At 44.1% G+C, this 15,878-nt stretch overlaps 1 protein-coding gene across 2 annotated transcripts in view; it reads left to right on the top strand.

Annotated features, from left to right (window-relative positions):
• THSD7B (thrombospondin type 1 domain containing 7B) overlaps nt 1-15,878 on the top strand; it is an 807,368-nt gene that overhangs the window by 508,995 nt on the left and 282,495 nt on the right. For both annotated transcript variants that reach the window (XM_073634254.1, XM_073634253.1), the window contains exon 15: nt 13,371-13,634. In XM_073634254.1, the coding sequence (XP_073490355.1) occupies nt 13,371-13,634 (264 nt within the window). The remainder of the gene's footprint in view (nt 1-13,370; nt 13,635-15,878) is intronic.

Raw genomic sequence — 15,878 nt, 5'->3', positions numbered from 1 at the left:
TAAAGACGATTGTACAGGGATTAAATAGTCAGATTGTGCCATGTACGGGCAGCTTAAAGGGGTCTGTACAATCAGAGTCAGTGCTTCTTCCAGCATTGACATCATACTGTGGTCAGGATATGTGTGAGGGCCAATCAGTGCTTCTTCCAGCCTATACATCATACTGGGGTCAGGATATGTGTGAGGGCCAATCAGTGCTTCTTCCAGCATTGACATCATACTGTGGTCAGGATATGTGTGAGGGCCAATCAGTGCTTCTTCCAGCCTATACATCATACTGGGGTCAGGATATGTGTGAGGGCCAATCAGTGCTTCTTCCAGCATTGACATCATACTGTGGTCAGGATATGTGTGAGGGCCAATCAGTGCTTCTTCCAGCCTATACATCATACTGGGGTCAGGATATGTGTGAGGGCCAATCAGTGCTTCTTCCAGCCTATACATCATACTGGGGTCAGGATATGTGCAACGCTGTATCCTGGCCTAGGCCGACAAGGCCCAGGCCTAGGGCAGCACTTTGCAGGGGGGCAGCACGGAAAGAGTCCCCACCGCCTTGCACTTCACTGTTGTGCTACACAGTGTAGCGCCAGTCTTATGGGGCGAACAAGATATTTGGGGGGCACACCCTAAAAGATGCATTAAAGATGGTGCAGCCATAAGACCATACAACAGAACAAAATATTACACATGCAAAAAAGACATTTACCTCCAGCAAGGCTTATTAAAAACACCTAGACATTTTCAAAAAACATTTAAAAAAAATATGGGGATTTGGTCACACCATATTGCTATATGGTTCTAAGCCCACTTACTGCGACAAAGTACCCCATGATTACTGGCTCCTACACTATTCGTGGATTGGGAGATCCTGCTTCTCTGAACCAGGAGTATATTTCTCCCAACATTCCGCAACTGTGGGGACGGGGGGTGGGCTTCTAATTTTGACTGTCCTATCATCCTGGACCATAAACCTTCCTCACTGTGCTATATGTTTTCTGCCGCACCATTGGCATGGTTATATCTTCTTAGTCCTCTCCATAAAATTATCAGAAATTTGTGCTTAAAGTAGAACTACAGGCAACACTTTTTCATTTTGGATAGAGTAAGGGAGGGTTATAGCCCCTGTCAGTTTATTTTTTACCATCCCTGTCCCATTGCAAAAAATTCCCTTCACTTCCTGCCCAATAGCCAAACAGGAAGTGAGAGGAAACCTATGCAAATTAAGGGAATCCATTGCCCCCCCCCCGCCATCAGAACTATTGTCCCCACTCGAAAATTTCAGGGCAGGTCTCAAACAGCAATGGGTGTGGCCTTGACAGGAAGGGGTGGGTCATATTTAAATTATGGGGTACACGAGTTTAGTCAGGCCTAGGGCAGCACAAAACCTAAATACACTACTGGATATTTGTGAGGGACAATCAGTGCTTCTTCCAGCATTTACATCATACTGGGGTAGGGTTGCCACCTGTCCAGGATTCACCCGGACAGTTCGGGTTTGGAATCATGTGTCCGGGTTTCAGACTGCCTGAAACCCGGACACATTATTCAGACTGGACTATGGCTTCCCAGCAGGGTTGCTGGCTGCAGTTGTCTAAGCTGAGAGTGTCTGTTACACTTTCTTTCATGCTGCCCAAAACCAGCACTAACAATCCCCCCCACATACAGAAGGGAGAGGAGAGAGGGCTTGATCTGAATCTCTTCCCACCACCCCTACCCCTCTGTGTCTGCCCACACTCCAATCCCCGGCGCAGTGCTTCAGAAAAGGAAAGTGGGGGTTGGAAATTTGAAGTCCAGCAGCCTCAAATACATTTGGATAAGAGGTGCTGACTGCCAAGGGGTGAGTGAGCTCACCATCCATCCCTGTCTGTGACTGAAGTCTCCGCCCTTCTCTCTCCTGCCTCTGAGTGAGTACACTAAGGTAAATCAGGGTTCTCAGAGCACCCCTTACATCAGAGCACCCCTTATGTCACAGTTCCTCTTTACACCAGAGGCCACAGTGTTCTCGCTTACATCAGAGTTCTCAGAGTTCCCCCTCCTTTAAATCAGGGTTCCCAGAGCATCCCTTACATCAGAGTCTGCAGAGTCCCCCCTTACAGTGAAAGAGAACTCTGCAAGTTCAGATGTAAAAGTGGAACTCTGTGGACTCAGATGTAAAGGGGTACTCTTTAATATTAACTTCATATGATTAGAAATGTTATTTTATTAGCAAAATATATCTATAGTTTACATAAAAATATAAAAATATTGCTGTGCGCCACTAAAGTGTTCGGGTTTGACTAGAAGAAAAGGTGGCAACCCTATACTGGGGTCAGGATATGTGTGAGGGCCAATCAGTGCTTCTTCCAGCATTTACATCACACCCTATGGCTCAGATTTAGGAGTAAATATCTGCTTCCATGTTAATACACCTTTGCCATATTCTTTTGAAAATCTGAATCTCTGGTTGCAAACCCTTTGTGAATTCTTGTAACAGCGTATAACATTTACTGAAATATATTAGCACCTGTTTCTTACATATTCCAGATATAGGTAACGTTTAGTTAAGTTGCAAATTTTTTTTTTTTTTTTTTTACTCCAAACCAAGAATAATTTATATAGCTTGTTTGCATCCCATAAACATATCAGCCCACACGTTCCTCATTCAATAACTTTTACTGAGATAGTGGGCTTGATTTAATAAAACTGGTGCATGCAAGCTCTGCATGAATACCAATCAGCTAGTTTGAAGCTGATTGGCTACCATGCAGAGCCAGATTTTGCACTCTCCAGTTTTAGTTACTCTACCCCTATGTCTTTGTGTTTGTGTCAAAACTGCTTCTGTCCCCATACATGTTATTTGGAATGCAAAAGCAGCTGGAAGTAGGTTCATGGACCTTAGACGGAGGCCAGATACAGGTTAATTGCATGTTTTATTGAACAGTGAATGATCTCAGAAGCATCTCAAACTGATTTAAACTGCAAGCGGAATACACCTGAAAGCAAATGCCATTTTCCGATTAAGGTGTTTGTTACCCGAAAACACATTATATTCCTGATGTGTGCCTGCTGTACCATGTACTTGTATGAGAAAGTCTTCTGTTCTCTTTGTATTGCTTCCTTTGTGTGAAATCCCTGGTGTTGCTGCCAGCCTCATTGCTTTCCTATGAAAAACTGACCACACTAATGCCCCGTACACACGGTCGGACATTGATCAGACATTCCGACAACAAAATCCTAGGATTTTTTCCGACGAAACTTGTCTTGCATACACACGGTCACACAAAGTTGTCGGAAAATCCGATCGTTCTGACCGCGGTGACGTAAAACACGTACGTTGGGACTATAAACGGGGCAGTAGCCAATAGCTTTCGTCTCTTTATTTATTCTGAGCATGCGTGGAACTTTGTGCGTCAGATTTGTGTACACACGATCGGAAATTCCGACAACGGATTTTGTTGTCGGAAAATTTTATATCCTGCTCTCAAACTTTGTGTGTCGGAAAATCCGATGGAAAATGTGTGATGGAGCCCACACACGGTCGGAATTTCCGACAACAAGGTCCTATCACACATTTTCCGTCGGAAAATCCGACCGTGTGTACGAGGCATAAGAAGGAGAGCACAACAAATTCACAAATTCCTTTAACCTTCTTGCCATTACTGAAACCTGGCTTCATGAATCGGACACTATTTCTCCTGCTTCCATCTCCCATGGGGGCCTTCTCTGGACTCACTCCCCCAGACCAAGTGGACGGAAGGGAGGTGGAGTGGGAATCCTTCTAGCCCCATGCAGCACCTATCAGGTTCTTCACCCACCTCCCTCTCTGACACTCTCCTCTTTTGAGGCACATTGCATTCGTCTTTTCTCTCCCATTTCTCTAAGAATTGCTGTCATCTACCGGCCCCCTGGACCGGTATCAGCCTTTCTTGATGACTTCTCTGCCTGGCTACCCTACTTTCTCTCTTCTGAAATCCCCACAATTATTCTTGGGGACTTCAACATCCCTGTCAACACTAACACTACTATTACTTCTAAACTTCTCAGTCTAACCTCATCGCTTGACCTGAAGCAATGGATACAGGCTCCTACCCACTCCAACGGCAACACCCTTGACCTTGCCTTCTCCTATCTGTGCACTCCGTGCAACTTTTCCAACAATCCACTCCCACTCTCTGATCACCACCTTATTAGTTTTGCTCTCTCCTTGTCTTCCACCTCTTCTCCCTCCAACCGCCCAACAGTTACACGCAGAAACCTTCGCCACCTCAACCCTTCTCTTCTCTACTCTGCTACTGATCACCTCTATGACAAAATCTCCCCCCTGTCCTGCCCCAACCTAGCTACTTTCATTTACAACAGCTCACTGTCCTCCTCCCTAGACAAGCTGGCCCCCCTCACTACACGCAGAATTAGGCCCCGACTGCTACAACCCTGGCAAACAGATGACACCAGAAGTCTCAGAAAACGTAGCCGCGCTCTTGAGCGCCTGTGGCATAAGACTAAGACCCAGGAAGACTTCACACAATATAAATCTGCCCTCCTAAAATACTACTCCTGCCTTCACACTGCCAAACAGACCTACTTTATCACACTCATCAACACCTTCTCATCCAGTCCACGTCAACTCTTCTCTACCTTCAACACTCTACTCTGTCCTCCACTGCCTCCACCCACCACCTCAATCACCGCCCAGGAGATTGCCAATCATTTCAAAACTAAGATTGATACAATTCATGAGGAGATCGCCAATGCGCAAAAACCCCCCCCATGCAACACCCCATGTCCACAGATACAGTCATTACTTCCCTCATTCAACCCTGCTACTACTACTGAGGTTGCTAAACTTTTATCTAGCACTCATCTAACCACTTGCCCCCTGGATCCTGTTCCCTCGCAAATGCTATGCTCACCCTCTGACTCAATTCTACGCTCTCTAACTCACATTTTCAACCTCTCCCTCTCTTGTGGCATCTTCCCAAACTCTCTAAAACATGCGCTAGTCACCCCCATACTAAAAAAGCCCTCACTGGATCCCACCAATCTCAACAACTTACGTCCCATCTCCTTACTCTCCTTCTCCTCCAAACTTCTTGAAAGACTGGTCTACAACCGATTAAGTGACCATCTGACCATGAATAAACTTCTTGATCCCCTTCAGTCCGGTTTTCGCCCTCAACACTCCACGAAAACTGCTCTCCTTAAACTCTCAAATGACCTACTAATGGCTAAAGCCAACGGACACTATTCTGTACTACTTCTCCTGGATCTCTCTGCTGCCTTTGACACAGTGGACCACCCCCTCCTCCTCAAAAAACTCCACTCCTTTGGTCTCCGTGACTGTACTCTTCGCTGGTTCTCATCCTACCTATCCCACCGCTCCTTCAGTGTCACTTACAACTCTACTTCCTCCCCTCCTCTTCCTTTTTCCGTTGGGGTCCCCCAAGGTTCTGTTCTCGGACCTCTCCTTTTCTCAATCTACACCACCTCCTTGGGTCAGTTGATTGCCTCCCACGGCTTTAAATATCATCTCTACGCTGATGACACCCAAATCTATCTCTCCACCCCCCAGCTCTCTCCACCTGTCTCCTCACGCATTACCAACTTATTAGCAGACATATCAGCCTGGATGTCACATCACTTTCTCAAACTCAACCTATCCAAAACCGAGCTCATGATATTTCCTCCCTCAGGTGCCACTTCCCCTGATCTCCCTGTCAAGATCAACGGCTCAACTATCAACCCATCTCCCCACGCCAAGGTCCTAGGTGTAATCCTGGACTCTGAACTAACCTTTCGACCCCACATTCTATCACTATCCAAAGCTTGCCGCCTCTGTCTTCGCAACATCTCCAAGATACGCCCCTTCCTAACCATCGACACCACAAAGCTTCTAATCCACTCCCTGGTCATCTCCCGCCTTGACTACTGCAACTCCCTCCTCATTGGTTTACCTCTAAATAGGCTATCCCCACTTCAGTCCATCATGAACGCTGCGGCCAGGCTCATCCACCACACAAACCGCTCAGCGTCTGCTACACCCCTCTGCCAATCCCTCCATTGGCTGCCACTCAGTCACCGAATTAAATTCAAGATACTAACTATAACTTACAAAGCCATCCACAACTTGGCCCCTAGCTACATCTCTAACCTAGTCACAAAATACCAACCTAATCGTTCTCTTCGCTCCTCCCAAGACCTCCTGCTCTCGAACACCCTTGTCACCTCATCCCATGCTCGCCTTCAGGACTTCTCCAGAGCCTCCCCCATCCTCTGGAATGCTCTACCCCAATCTGTCCGTCTTTCTCCTACTTTATCCACTTTCAGACGATCCCTGAAAACTCATCTCTTCAGAGAAGCCTATCTGGCCCCCACCTAACAACTGTACATTTATCTTCTCAATCAGCACATCACCCACAGTTATTACCTCTTGTATCTCTTGACCTCCCCTCTTAGATTGTAAGCTCTAAGGAGCAGGGCCCTCTGATTCCTACTGTATCAAATTGTATTGTATTTGTACTGTCTACCCTCAAGTTGTAAAGCGCTACGTAAACTGTTGGCGCTATATAAATACTGTATAATAATAATAATAATAATAACATGGTCAGTTCTCTAGCTATGCTGGGAACTCAGTGTAATCTCCTCCAATGATCAGACTTGACACGTCCCCCCCCCCCCCTGCACAGCCATTCACTTGGAAGATCAGTGTGCTGCTGCTTCTCCTCCCCCAGCTCTTATGCAGCTGAGAACAGAGGGAATGTGATCACTTATAAAAAAGATATTTATACTCTTTTTTTATATCTATACAAAAAAATGTTGCCTTTCATTTCTATTTTAAAATGAATGACCTGTTTACAATTACTTTACCATACCTCCCAACATTTTGAGATGGGAATGAGGGACACCTACTAGCAAAAGTATGTAGGCATAGGACACGCCCCCTGCCACACCCCCTTAAAGGAGAATTAACCAAAAAAAAAAGGTAAATTAAATCTACAAGGACTTTTTTTACCACTACTATTCCTTTATATTGGCTTTTAAAATGTACAAATGCAGCAATTTAGAAATTGGATGAAAGGTTTAGCACTGGGAAACACTTTTTGAAACATAAAAAGTGAATTTTATATACAACTATATAGATCAGACCAAAATAAGGGACAGATGAGGGGGAATGGGGGACAGAGGGACATTGCTCCGAATCAGGGACCGTTGGGAGCTATGACTTTACTATCACTTTAACGCAAGTCCATTGATGCAGGCTCTTTAATGGGTAATGCCTGTTGCCTGCTTTATCTGACCTAAACAAACCAACCCTTCCCTTTTACAGATGCACACGCATCTTGATCTGATGGCTATGGTTCTGCTGTTCGTTTATATCCCACAGTGTTCATCTTCATGCCCCTGACTGTACCAGCACATAACAGCCCCATAGATGTACAGGTTATGGGACTGTCACCGATTGTTTCTGGCCTCAGGACACAGACCCAAAGAGGTCCATGAGGTTTCCGTGGGGAGGTATGGCCAGGACAGTGAAGACTCAATGTGCTGGATGCAGACAAATAGTGAAACTACGACTGTCAGATTGAGGAAAGTATCTGTGGATGGGGGGTGAGGTGTGTTAGGAAAGGTCAGGGAGAGGATAGGAGGGATAAATATACTTTGTGTTAAAGTGCACTTATCCTTTAATGTGGCAGAAATGTAACAATTGATGATCTCATCCTAAATTGACATATCTGTGCAAATAAAGTCCATATAAAATGTGCAAACAATGTGCAAGAAAATATATAAAAAATATATATATATATATTAGTGCAAAAAGGTAATTCGATTTTCCAAACTTCAATAGTCCCTCTTTCATTGCCGTGAAGGAATGATGATGTTGTGCACCACCGAAGAAAGAGTGCTCCCAAAAGGAATCACCACAAATGATTAAATGAGCTCCTTACCAGCAGCTCTGATCCCACAAAGAGACCATCAGATGTCTTGCTGCATAGCAGCCATATACATCACGATCTTGCATGCAAAGGTTCCACGAGCTCCTAAGCTGAGATATAAAATTTGAAGGAACAACACAGCATGGGTTATAAACAACCAGCAGGTCCAAGCGCTCAGGCGGACTTGTGGAGTAACGTCACGTGTGGGGCCCCTCCCAACGAGCGCGATTCTCTCTAACCAGCGTCGTCGACGATCAGAGCAGCTGGTAAGGAGTTACCGTATATACTCGAGTATAAGCCGACCCGAATATAAGCCGAGGCACCTAATTTTACCACAAAAAACTGGGAAAACGTATTGACTCGAGTATAAGCCTAGGGTGAGAAATGCGCAGCTACTGCACATTTCTAGCACCAAGTGGCCCCGAGATACAGGGCCTCAAAAATCATTTCAGAAAATGTCAAGCACTTTTCTGCAGCAGAGAATGACATTTTCCGAACTGACTTTGGGGCCCCGTATCTCGGGGCCAATTGGTGCTAGGAACCCCAAATTTGGTGTGCAAACCCAGTGGAACTAGCACTACAGGGTCCCGAAATTACATTGCTGCAGATGGACACAGTTGACTGATTTTGGGGCCCCGTATTTCGGGGCTAATTTGGTGTGCAAACCCAGTGGAACTAGCACCACAATATATACAAAGCTGGGGTTCCTAGCACCAAGTGTCCCCAAGATACGGGGCCCCAAACTCGGTTCAGAAAATGTCAAGCACTTTTCTGCAGCAGAGAATGACATTTCCAGAACTGACTTTGGGGCCCCGTATCTCTTGGTGCTAGGAACCCCAGCTTTTGATATGTTGTGGTACTAGTTCAACTGGGTTTGCACGCCAAATGTGGGGTTCCTAGCACCAAGGGGCCCCGAGATACAGGGCCCCAAAGTCGGTTCGGAAAATGACATTTTTTGCTGCAGAAAAGTGATTGACTCGAGTATAAGTCGAGGGGGGCACTTTCAGCACAAAAAAATGTGCTGAAAACCTCGGCTTATACTCGAGTATATACGGTAATTTAGTCGCTTGTGGTGATTCCTTTTGGGAGCACTCTTTCGTCAGTGCTGCCCGTTATCATCATTCCTTCACAGCAAAGAAAGAGCGACATGAAATTTAGACAATCTGCGCACATTTTTGAAATATATTATATATATATATATATATATGTGTGTATATATTTATATATATATATATATATATATATATATATATATATATATATATATATATATATATATATATAATTTTTTTTGCTCAGTGTTTGCACATTTTATATGGACTTTATTTGCACAGATACGTCGATTTAGGATGAGTTCATCATATGTTTGATGCATTTTTTTTGTGGCTCTTATGTGATTTAAAAAGTTCTACAGTTTTTTTTTGCAAGCACACAAATATTATCTTGGGTTAAAAAATGTAACAATATATAAAAAATGTAACAATATATAAAAAATGTAACTCCTAAGTAGTGATGAGCTTAAGTTCATTCTGAACCTGGAAGGGAGCTGCTGGTGGGGGATTCCCTGCCCCGCAACTGCACATACACAATGGGGTTCAGCTGAGCATGGGATCTTAGGACAAGGCAAATTTAGTTCCTAAGTCAAGGAACAATACATACAATATGCCTGTAGATTTCTATCTGAAACTCAAGTACGGCCAGGTCGTAAAATGTACTGGTGGAACCTCAGCAACCAATCAAAAGAGGACCTGTACCATAATATAGCTGACCAGAGCTAAATCTTTGGTCTCAAGTAGGAGATAATATTGAGTGAATTCGGGGACCTCCTAAATGCTCAAAGGCTGTTGTGTTGACAAGGAAAGGTAGCTGAAACCTACAGTACCACCCAGATGTTCTGATAGGGGGAGGAATATCTTCCAGCACATGTATGTAGGCAAAGAACATACCCCCACCAAGACCCCCCGTAACATGGACTGGGAATAATTAAAGAATGTTTGCTTGAACTCTTTCTTGAAAAGAAGGACAGAGGGTTTTAGTTTTCAAAAACAAGACAGTCCCTGCAAGTCAGGGAAAGTTGGCCTCCATGTGTGAAGGCATCTTTTGGCAGTCAGTTTAACTGTATATGGCCAATATTGTGCTCAGTTTGCTTCGAACTATATACATGTGTATATGTAAAACAACCTTTGTGTGTAGCTATAAAAAAAAAAAATCATAAATACCTTTTTTTTTTCTTCTTTTATAAGTGATCACATACTGTACCCTCTATTCTCAGCTGCATAAGGAGCTTAGAGAGGTGGAGGTGAAGAAACAGCAGTACACTTATTTTCCCAGTAAATGGCTGTGCAGGGAGGTGCGTCAGCACAAGTCTTGGCCATTGGAGGACAGGCAGGCTGTTCTCCCAGCACAGCCAGAAAACTGGCCATGCTGGGATGGATGTGCTCTCATGCCTAGCAGGGTCAGTTTAAAATAGGAAAGCAGAGGGACCGGCTGGAACACCAGGGATTTAACACAAAGGAAGCAATACAAAGAGAACAGGATATTTTTTAACGCAAGTACATGGTACAGCAGGCACATATCCAGAATATGAAATGTTGGGGTAAGATATTCTTTAACCACTTCCCGCCCAGCCCATAGCAGATGACGGCCGGGCGGTGGTTCAGTTATCCTGACTGGGCGTCATATGACGTCCAGCAGGATAACATGCCGCCGCGCGCCCAGGGGGCGCGCATCGCGGCAATCGGTGGATCGGTGTGTCAGTCTGACACACCGCTACACCGATCTTGGTAAAGAGCCTCCTGCGGAGGCTCTTTACCACGTGATCAGCCGTGTCCAATCACGGCTGATCACAATGTCAATAGGAAGAGCCATTGATCGGGTCTTCCTTTCTTGCGTCTGACAGACACGAGTAAAAAAAATTGTTTTTTTTCAAAATTTTCGGTCTTTTTTTATTTGTTGCGCAAAAAATAAAAACCGCAGAGGTGATCAAATACCACCAAAAGAAAGCTCTATTTGTGAGAACAAAATGATAAAAAATTTGTTTGGGTACAGTGTTGCATGACCGCGCAATTGTCATTCAAATTGCGACAGCGCTGAAAGCTGAAAATTGGCCTGGGCGGGAAGGTGTCTAAGTGCCTGGTATTGAAGTGGTTAACCACTTGCCGACTGCTGCACGCCGATATATGTCGGCACAATGTCAGCAGTGGGCAAATGGGCGTACCTGTATGTCCCCTTTAATTGGCGGGGCTAGCTCTCTGTCATCAGGAGCAGTGATTGCTGTCATGTGAGTGGAAACCCATCCCCCCACAGTTAGAATCACTCCCTAGGACACACTTAACCCCTTGATTACCCCCTAGTGTTTAACCCCTTCCCTGCCAGTGTAATTTGCACAGTAATCAGTGCATTTTAGAGCACTGATCGCAGTATAAACGCTCCCAAAATAGTGTCAAAAGTATCCAATGTGTCCCCCATAATGTCGCAGTCCCGATAAAAATCGCAGATCGCCGCAATTACTAATAAAAAAAAAAAAAAATAATGAAAATGCCATAAAACTATCCCCTATTTTGTAGACGCTATAACTTTTGCGCAAACCAATCAATATACGCTTATTGCGATTTTTTTTTACCAAAAATATGTAGAAGAATACATATCGGCCTAAACTGAGGAAAAAATTTGTTGGGGGGATATTTATTATAGCAAAAAGTAAAAAAATTTTGCTTTTTTTTCAAAATTGTTGCTCTTTTATAGCGCAAAAAATAAAAACTGCAGAGGTGATCAAATACCACCAAAAGAAATCTCTGTGGGAAAAAAGGACGTCAATTTTGTTTGGGTGCAACGTCGCACGACCGCGCAATTGTCAGTTAGATCGACACAGTGCCAAATCGCAAAAAGTGCTCTGGTCAGGAAGGGGGTAAAATCTTCTGGGGGTGAAGCGGTTAAATGGGTTTCTCCAGTTGATGGGAAGCTGCCTCCATTGGAATGGGAAATGGAGGTAGTTTAGCCAATCAGCTCTCAGAGTCTTGAAAACAGTCCTTCCCAGCCATGGTTCCTCCTGAGATTGCTAGGTGTTCCTTGATCATTGAGCAATGGGGAATTGATCTTCTACCTGCACTGACCACCAGTGCAAAGGGGCACTAATATTAGGGAAGAAAACATACCAACTGCTGTCTGCGTTTCTTTTCTGTTATTATTATTATTCATATGAATTATAATAACTTATATTATTATTTTAATAATTTAAAATACATTTAATTTCAATATTTTTACTAGGGGTAACCTTAGACTCTGAACTGTCCTTTCAGGCCCACATACAATCCCTGTCCAAATCATGCCGCCTTAGCCTCCGCAACATTTCCAGAATACGCCCTTTTTAACCAATGACACCACCGAGCTTCTAATTTACTCCCTGGTCATCTCTCACCTCGACTACTGCAACTCCCTCCTCATTGGATTACCTTTACATAGACTATCCCCACTTGAGTCCATAATGAATGCCGCTGCAAGACTCGTCCACCTTACCAACCATTCAGTGTCCTCCACCCCTCACTGCCAATCCCTCCACTGGCTTCCACTCACCCAACAAATAAAAGTCAAAGTACTAATAATAATTTACAAAGCCATCCATAACTCTGCCCCCAGCTACATCACTACCCTAGTCCCAAAATACCAACCAAGCCGCTCTCTTCGGTCCTCCCAAGACCTCCTGCTCTCTAGCTCCCTTGTCACCTCCTCCCATGCTCACCTCCAGGATTTCTCCAGAGCTTCTCCCATCCATTGGAACTCCCTACCCCAATCTGTCCGACTGTCCCCTAATCTATCCATCTTTAGACGATCCCTGAAAACCTTTCTCTTCAAAGACGCCTATCCTGCTTCTAACTAACTCTGTTTTACTTCCTCCATCAGCTCATCCCCCACAGCTATTACCTTTTGTATCAATTGACCCTCCCTTTTTAGATTGTAAGCTCTAATGAGCAGGGCCCCCTGATTCCTCTTGTATCAAATTGTATAGTAACTGTAATGTCTGCCATCATGTTGTAAAGCGCAGCGCAAACTGTTGGCACTATATAAAACCTGTATAATAATAATAATACAAATGTTTTATGGTGCAAGGAGAGTGGTTAAACATATGAGGGTATCTTGCCCTTTTTTTAAAACTCCAGAGCTCCGTCCTTAGAAATTCATTGCTTTTTCAAGTATGCCGGGTTAGAAGGGCTTCACCTCAAAAAAGACAAGAGTGCTCAATTTGCTACAAATTTGCTTTCAAAGGGATAGGGGAAACCTAAACTTTGCCACAACCCCCAACAACCATTATGTAGAATGGAGATGGAATGCGTTTTTCACAGATTGTGGAAGCAGAAAACCCCTTTAAATACTGTAAGGTCTTTTATTTTTAGTTTGCTGATAAGACTTCTGGGTGTACACATTCTTCCTAATTTCAATAAAGCGATACCCATCTCATTACAGGGAGAAGCAAGAAGCGAGACAGATGTCAGAACAGCGAGCTTTATCCGTTAGCGGAGACTGAGGCGTGCGCCTGTGAAGTATATAAATCTCAGCCATATGGAAATTGGTCGGACTGCATAATTCGAGATGGAAGAAATGAAATGCAGCTGGGAGTGAGAGCTCGCAGAGACATGAAAGGATGCGGTGAAGGCGTTCGACTGCGCGCAATCGCCTGTTATGACTTAACTGGCAGGATTGTAGAGCCCGGTCTCTGCAGTCATTCTGGTAAGAGCATAAATTATTTATGGGACAGACGCTTAGCACCGAGTGATTTTAATTGCTAAGGCCGGGGAATGGTTTGGTGGATTTCTAATATTTCTTGAGGACAATTGTAGAAATTAAGAATCGCTCTGGATAAGTTCTGTGTCATACACCAGGAACAAAATGTGTTTTGGAAAAGCAGTATTCACATTAAAACACAGTATTTTAAAGAGACCCAGTCACCAAGTCAATCATTTCTATACAATCTTTCCTGAACAATACAAGGGCATGTTATTTACCTGTACAAGCCTTCCCTTGTGTAGGCCTTCAAAAGCCCTGAGACTGCTGCTGGGTGCCACCACCTTGGATATAATTTCGGCAGCCCTAGCAGACTCAGAGATGCCACTATGGTGCACTCACACATTCAGTTCAGTTTTGGTTCTTTTATGTAGTGTGAGTGGTCCAAACCGTGCTCGGGAATGGTTAAGTGTACCATGCCTAGGACCTCTTGGAAAGCTGGTCCCAGCTACTGACCACTTGTGGTCTGGTATGGTTCACTTCAGTGTGAGTGCAAACAGTTATAGAACTCTCTATCAGGGACGTGCAGTCATGGGAGGCAGGTGAAGCAGAGCCATGAACATAAAAAAAAAAAAATGATCGAGTGTCGAGGGTCATAGCTCAGCAACTGCCAAAATTTTGGGCTCCTGCCACCTATAGTTCCGGAGATACAGGGCTTCTTGTGCAGCCTGTCAGAAGCTACATACAGAGCGGCCAGTTTAATTACAAGCTGGCACACAATGGGAAAAATGCTGTTTTTTTTTTTTTTTATTTTCCTTGCACGGGATTGGATATTCTTTTCAAAGTGAAGCTTTACCTCATTTATTAAGCTCTGGAGCAACTGCTCTTGCAGCCTATTAGCCATTAGTAAATCAACCCCTCTGTTTGCAGCAGACTGAGAGGCTGAGTTTCTTGTCAGAGGCACTCAGCTCAATGGACAGCTTGGAGCCTTGGACCAATGGTAAAGCACCATTGGAACAAGCTATCCAATAAAAATACTGCAGGCATGCCTCTCACTGCAGTGTCATAGAAGGGGGCGTGTGTCTAGGAGACAAATGCTCCATTCCAGCCCAGCCCTCTTAACTAGAAGGAAAAAGCTCACAGTAAAGAGGGAGAATGAGAATCTGCTGCCTGTTGAAAAGGTACAAGCTAAATCATATATTATTATGCTATATGTTAGAACATAATAATTTATTGTTTATTTATTTACTGTGAAATTACTGGTTGGAAGTTATAACTTCAAACTTCAGTAATTTATCCGTTAAGCCCCCTGCTTGAGTACAGTTTTTGAAAATATAGTAAATTACCTTAAAAACAATATATAATAATTATTTGTATATTACTTATCGTAATTAACCCCTTGTCACCCAGGCCAATTCTGACGCTTCTCTCCTACATGTAAAAATCATAATTTTTTTTTGCTAGAAATTTACTCAGAACTCCCATACATTATATATATATATATTTTTTTAGCAGACACCCTAGGGAATAAAATGGTGGTCGTTGTGTTTTTTGACCTTAATGCATCCCATTAAGGTGAAAAACTTCTGGCAGTGACCGGCCCCCCAGCCCACCCCCCCCCATTTTACTTACCTGAGCCCCTTCATTCACTCGGTGGAGATGCACTCTCCCTCTCTGCACGGGGTCCCTTGATTGGATAGATTGATAGCAGCGCAGCCATTGGCTCCCGCTGCTGTCAATAGAATCCAATGACGCAGGGGGCGGGGCCAAGTCCGACATTCGTGTCTATGGACGCAAATGCTGAACTCGGGAGCTCGCCCGCAAGGTAACCCCCCAGGAGAGTTCTTCTCCTAGGGGGTTATCTGATAAGAGGAGGAGCCATGAGAGCTCAGAAGTCGAGGATCGGAGCCACTCTGTGCAAAACGAGCTGCACAGTGGAGGTAAGTATGACATGTTTGTTATTTAAAAAAAAAAAAAAACATGAAGCCTTACAATCACTTTAATGTGACATATAAACTGTACAACTCAAATGAAAAACAAACTGAAATCTTTGAGGGGGAGGAAGTAAAAATGCAAAAACACATCTGAAGTCTCCCAAAAGCATGTGGGAAAATGTGTTATGGTCTGATGAAACCAAGGTTGAACTTATTGGCCTTAATTCCAAAAGATATGTTTGGCGCAAAAACAACACTGCACATCATCAAAAGAACACCATACCTACTGTGAAGCATGGTGGTGGCAGCATCATGC

This window comes from Aquarana catesbeiana, linkage group LG06, assembly GCF_042186555.1.
Source record: "Aquarana catesbeiana isolate 2022-GZ linkage group LG06, ASM4218655v1, whole genome shotgun sequence".
Lineage (NCBI taxonomy): Eukaryota > Metazoa > Chordata > Amphibia > Anura > Ranidae > Aquarana > Aquarana catesbeiana.
Note: the sequence above shows the minus strand (reverse complement) of the source record. Positions and strands in the feature narration are given on the sequence as shown.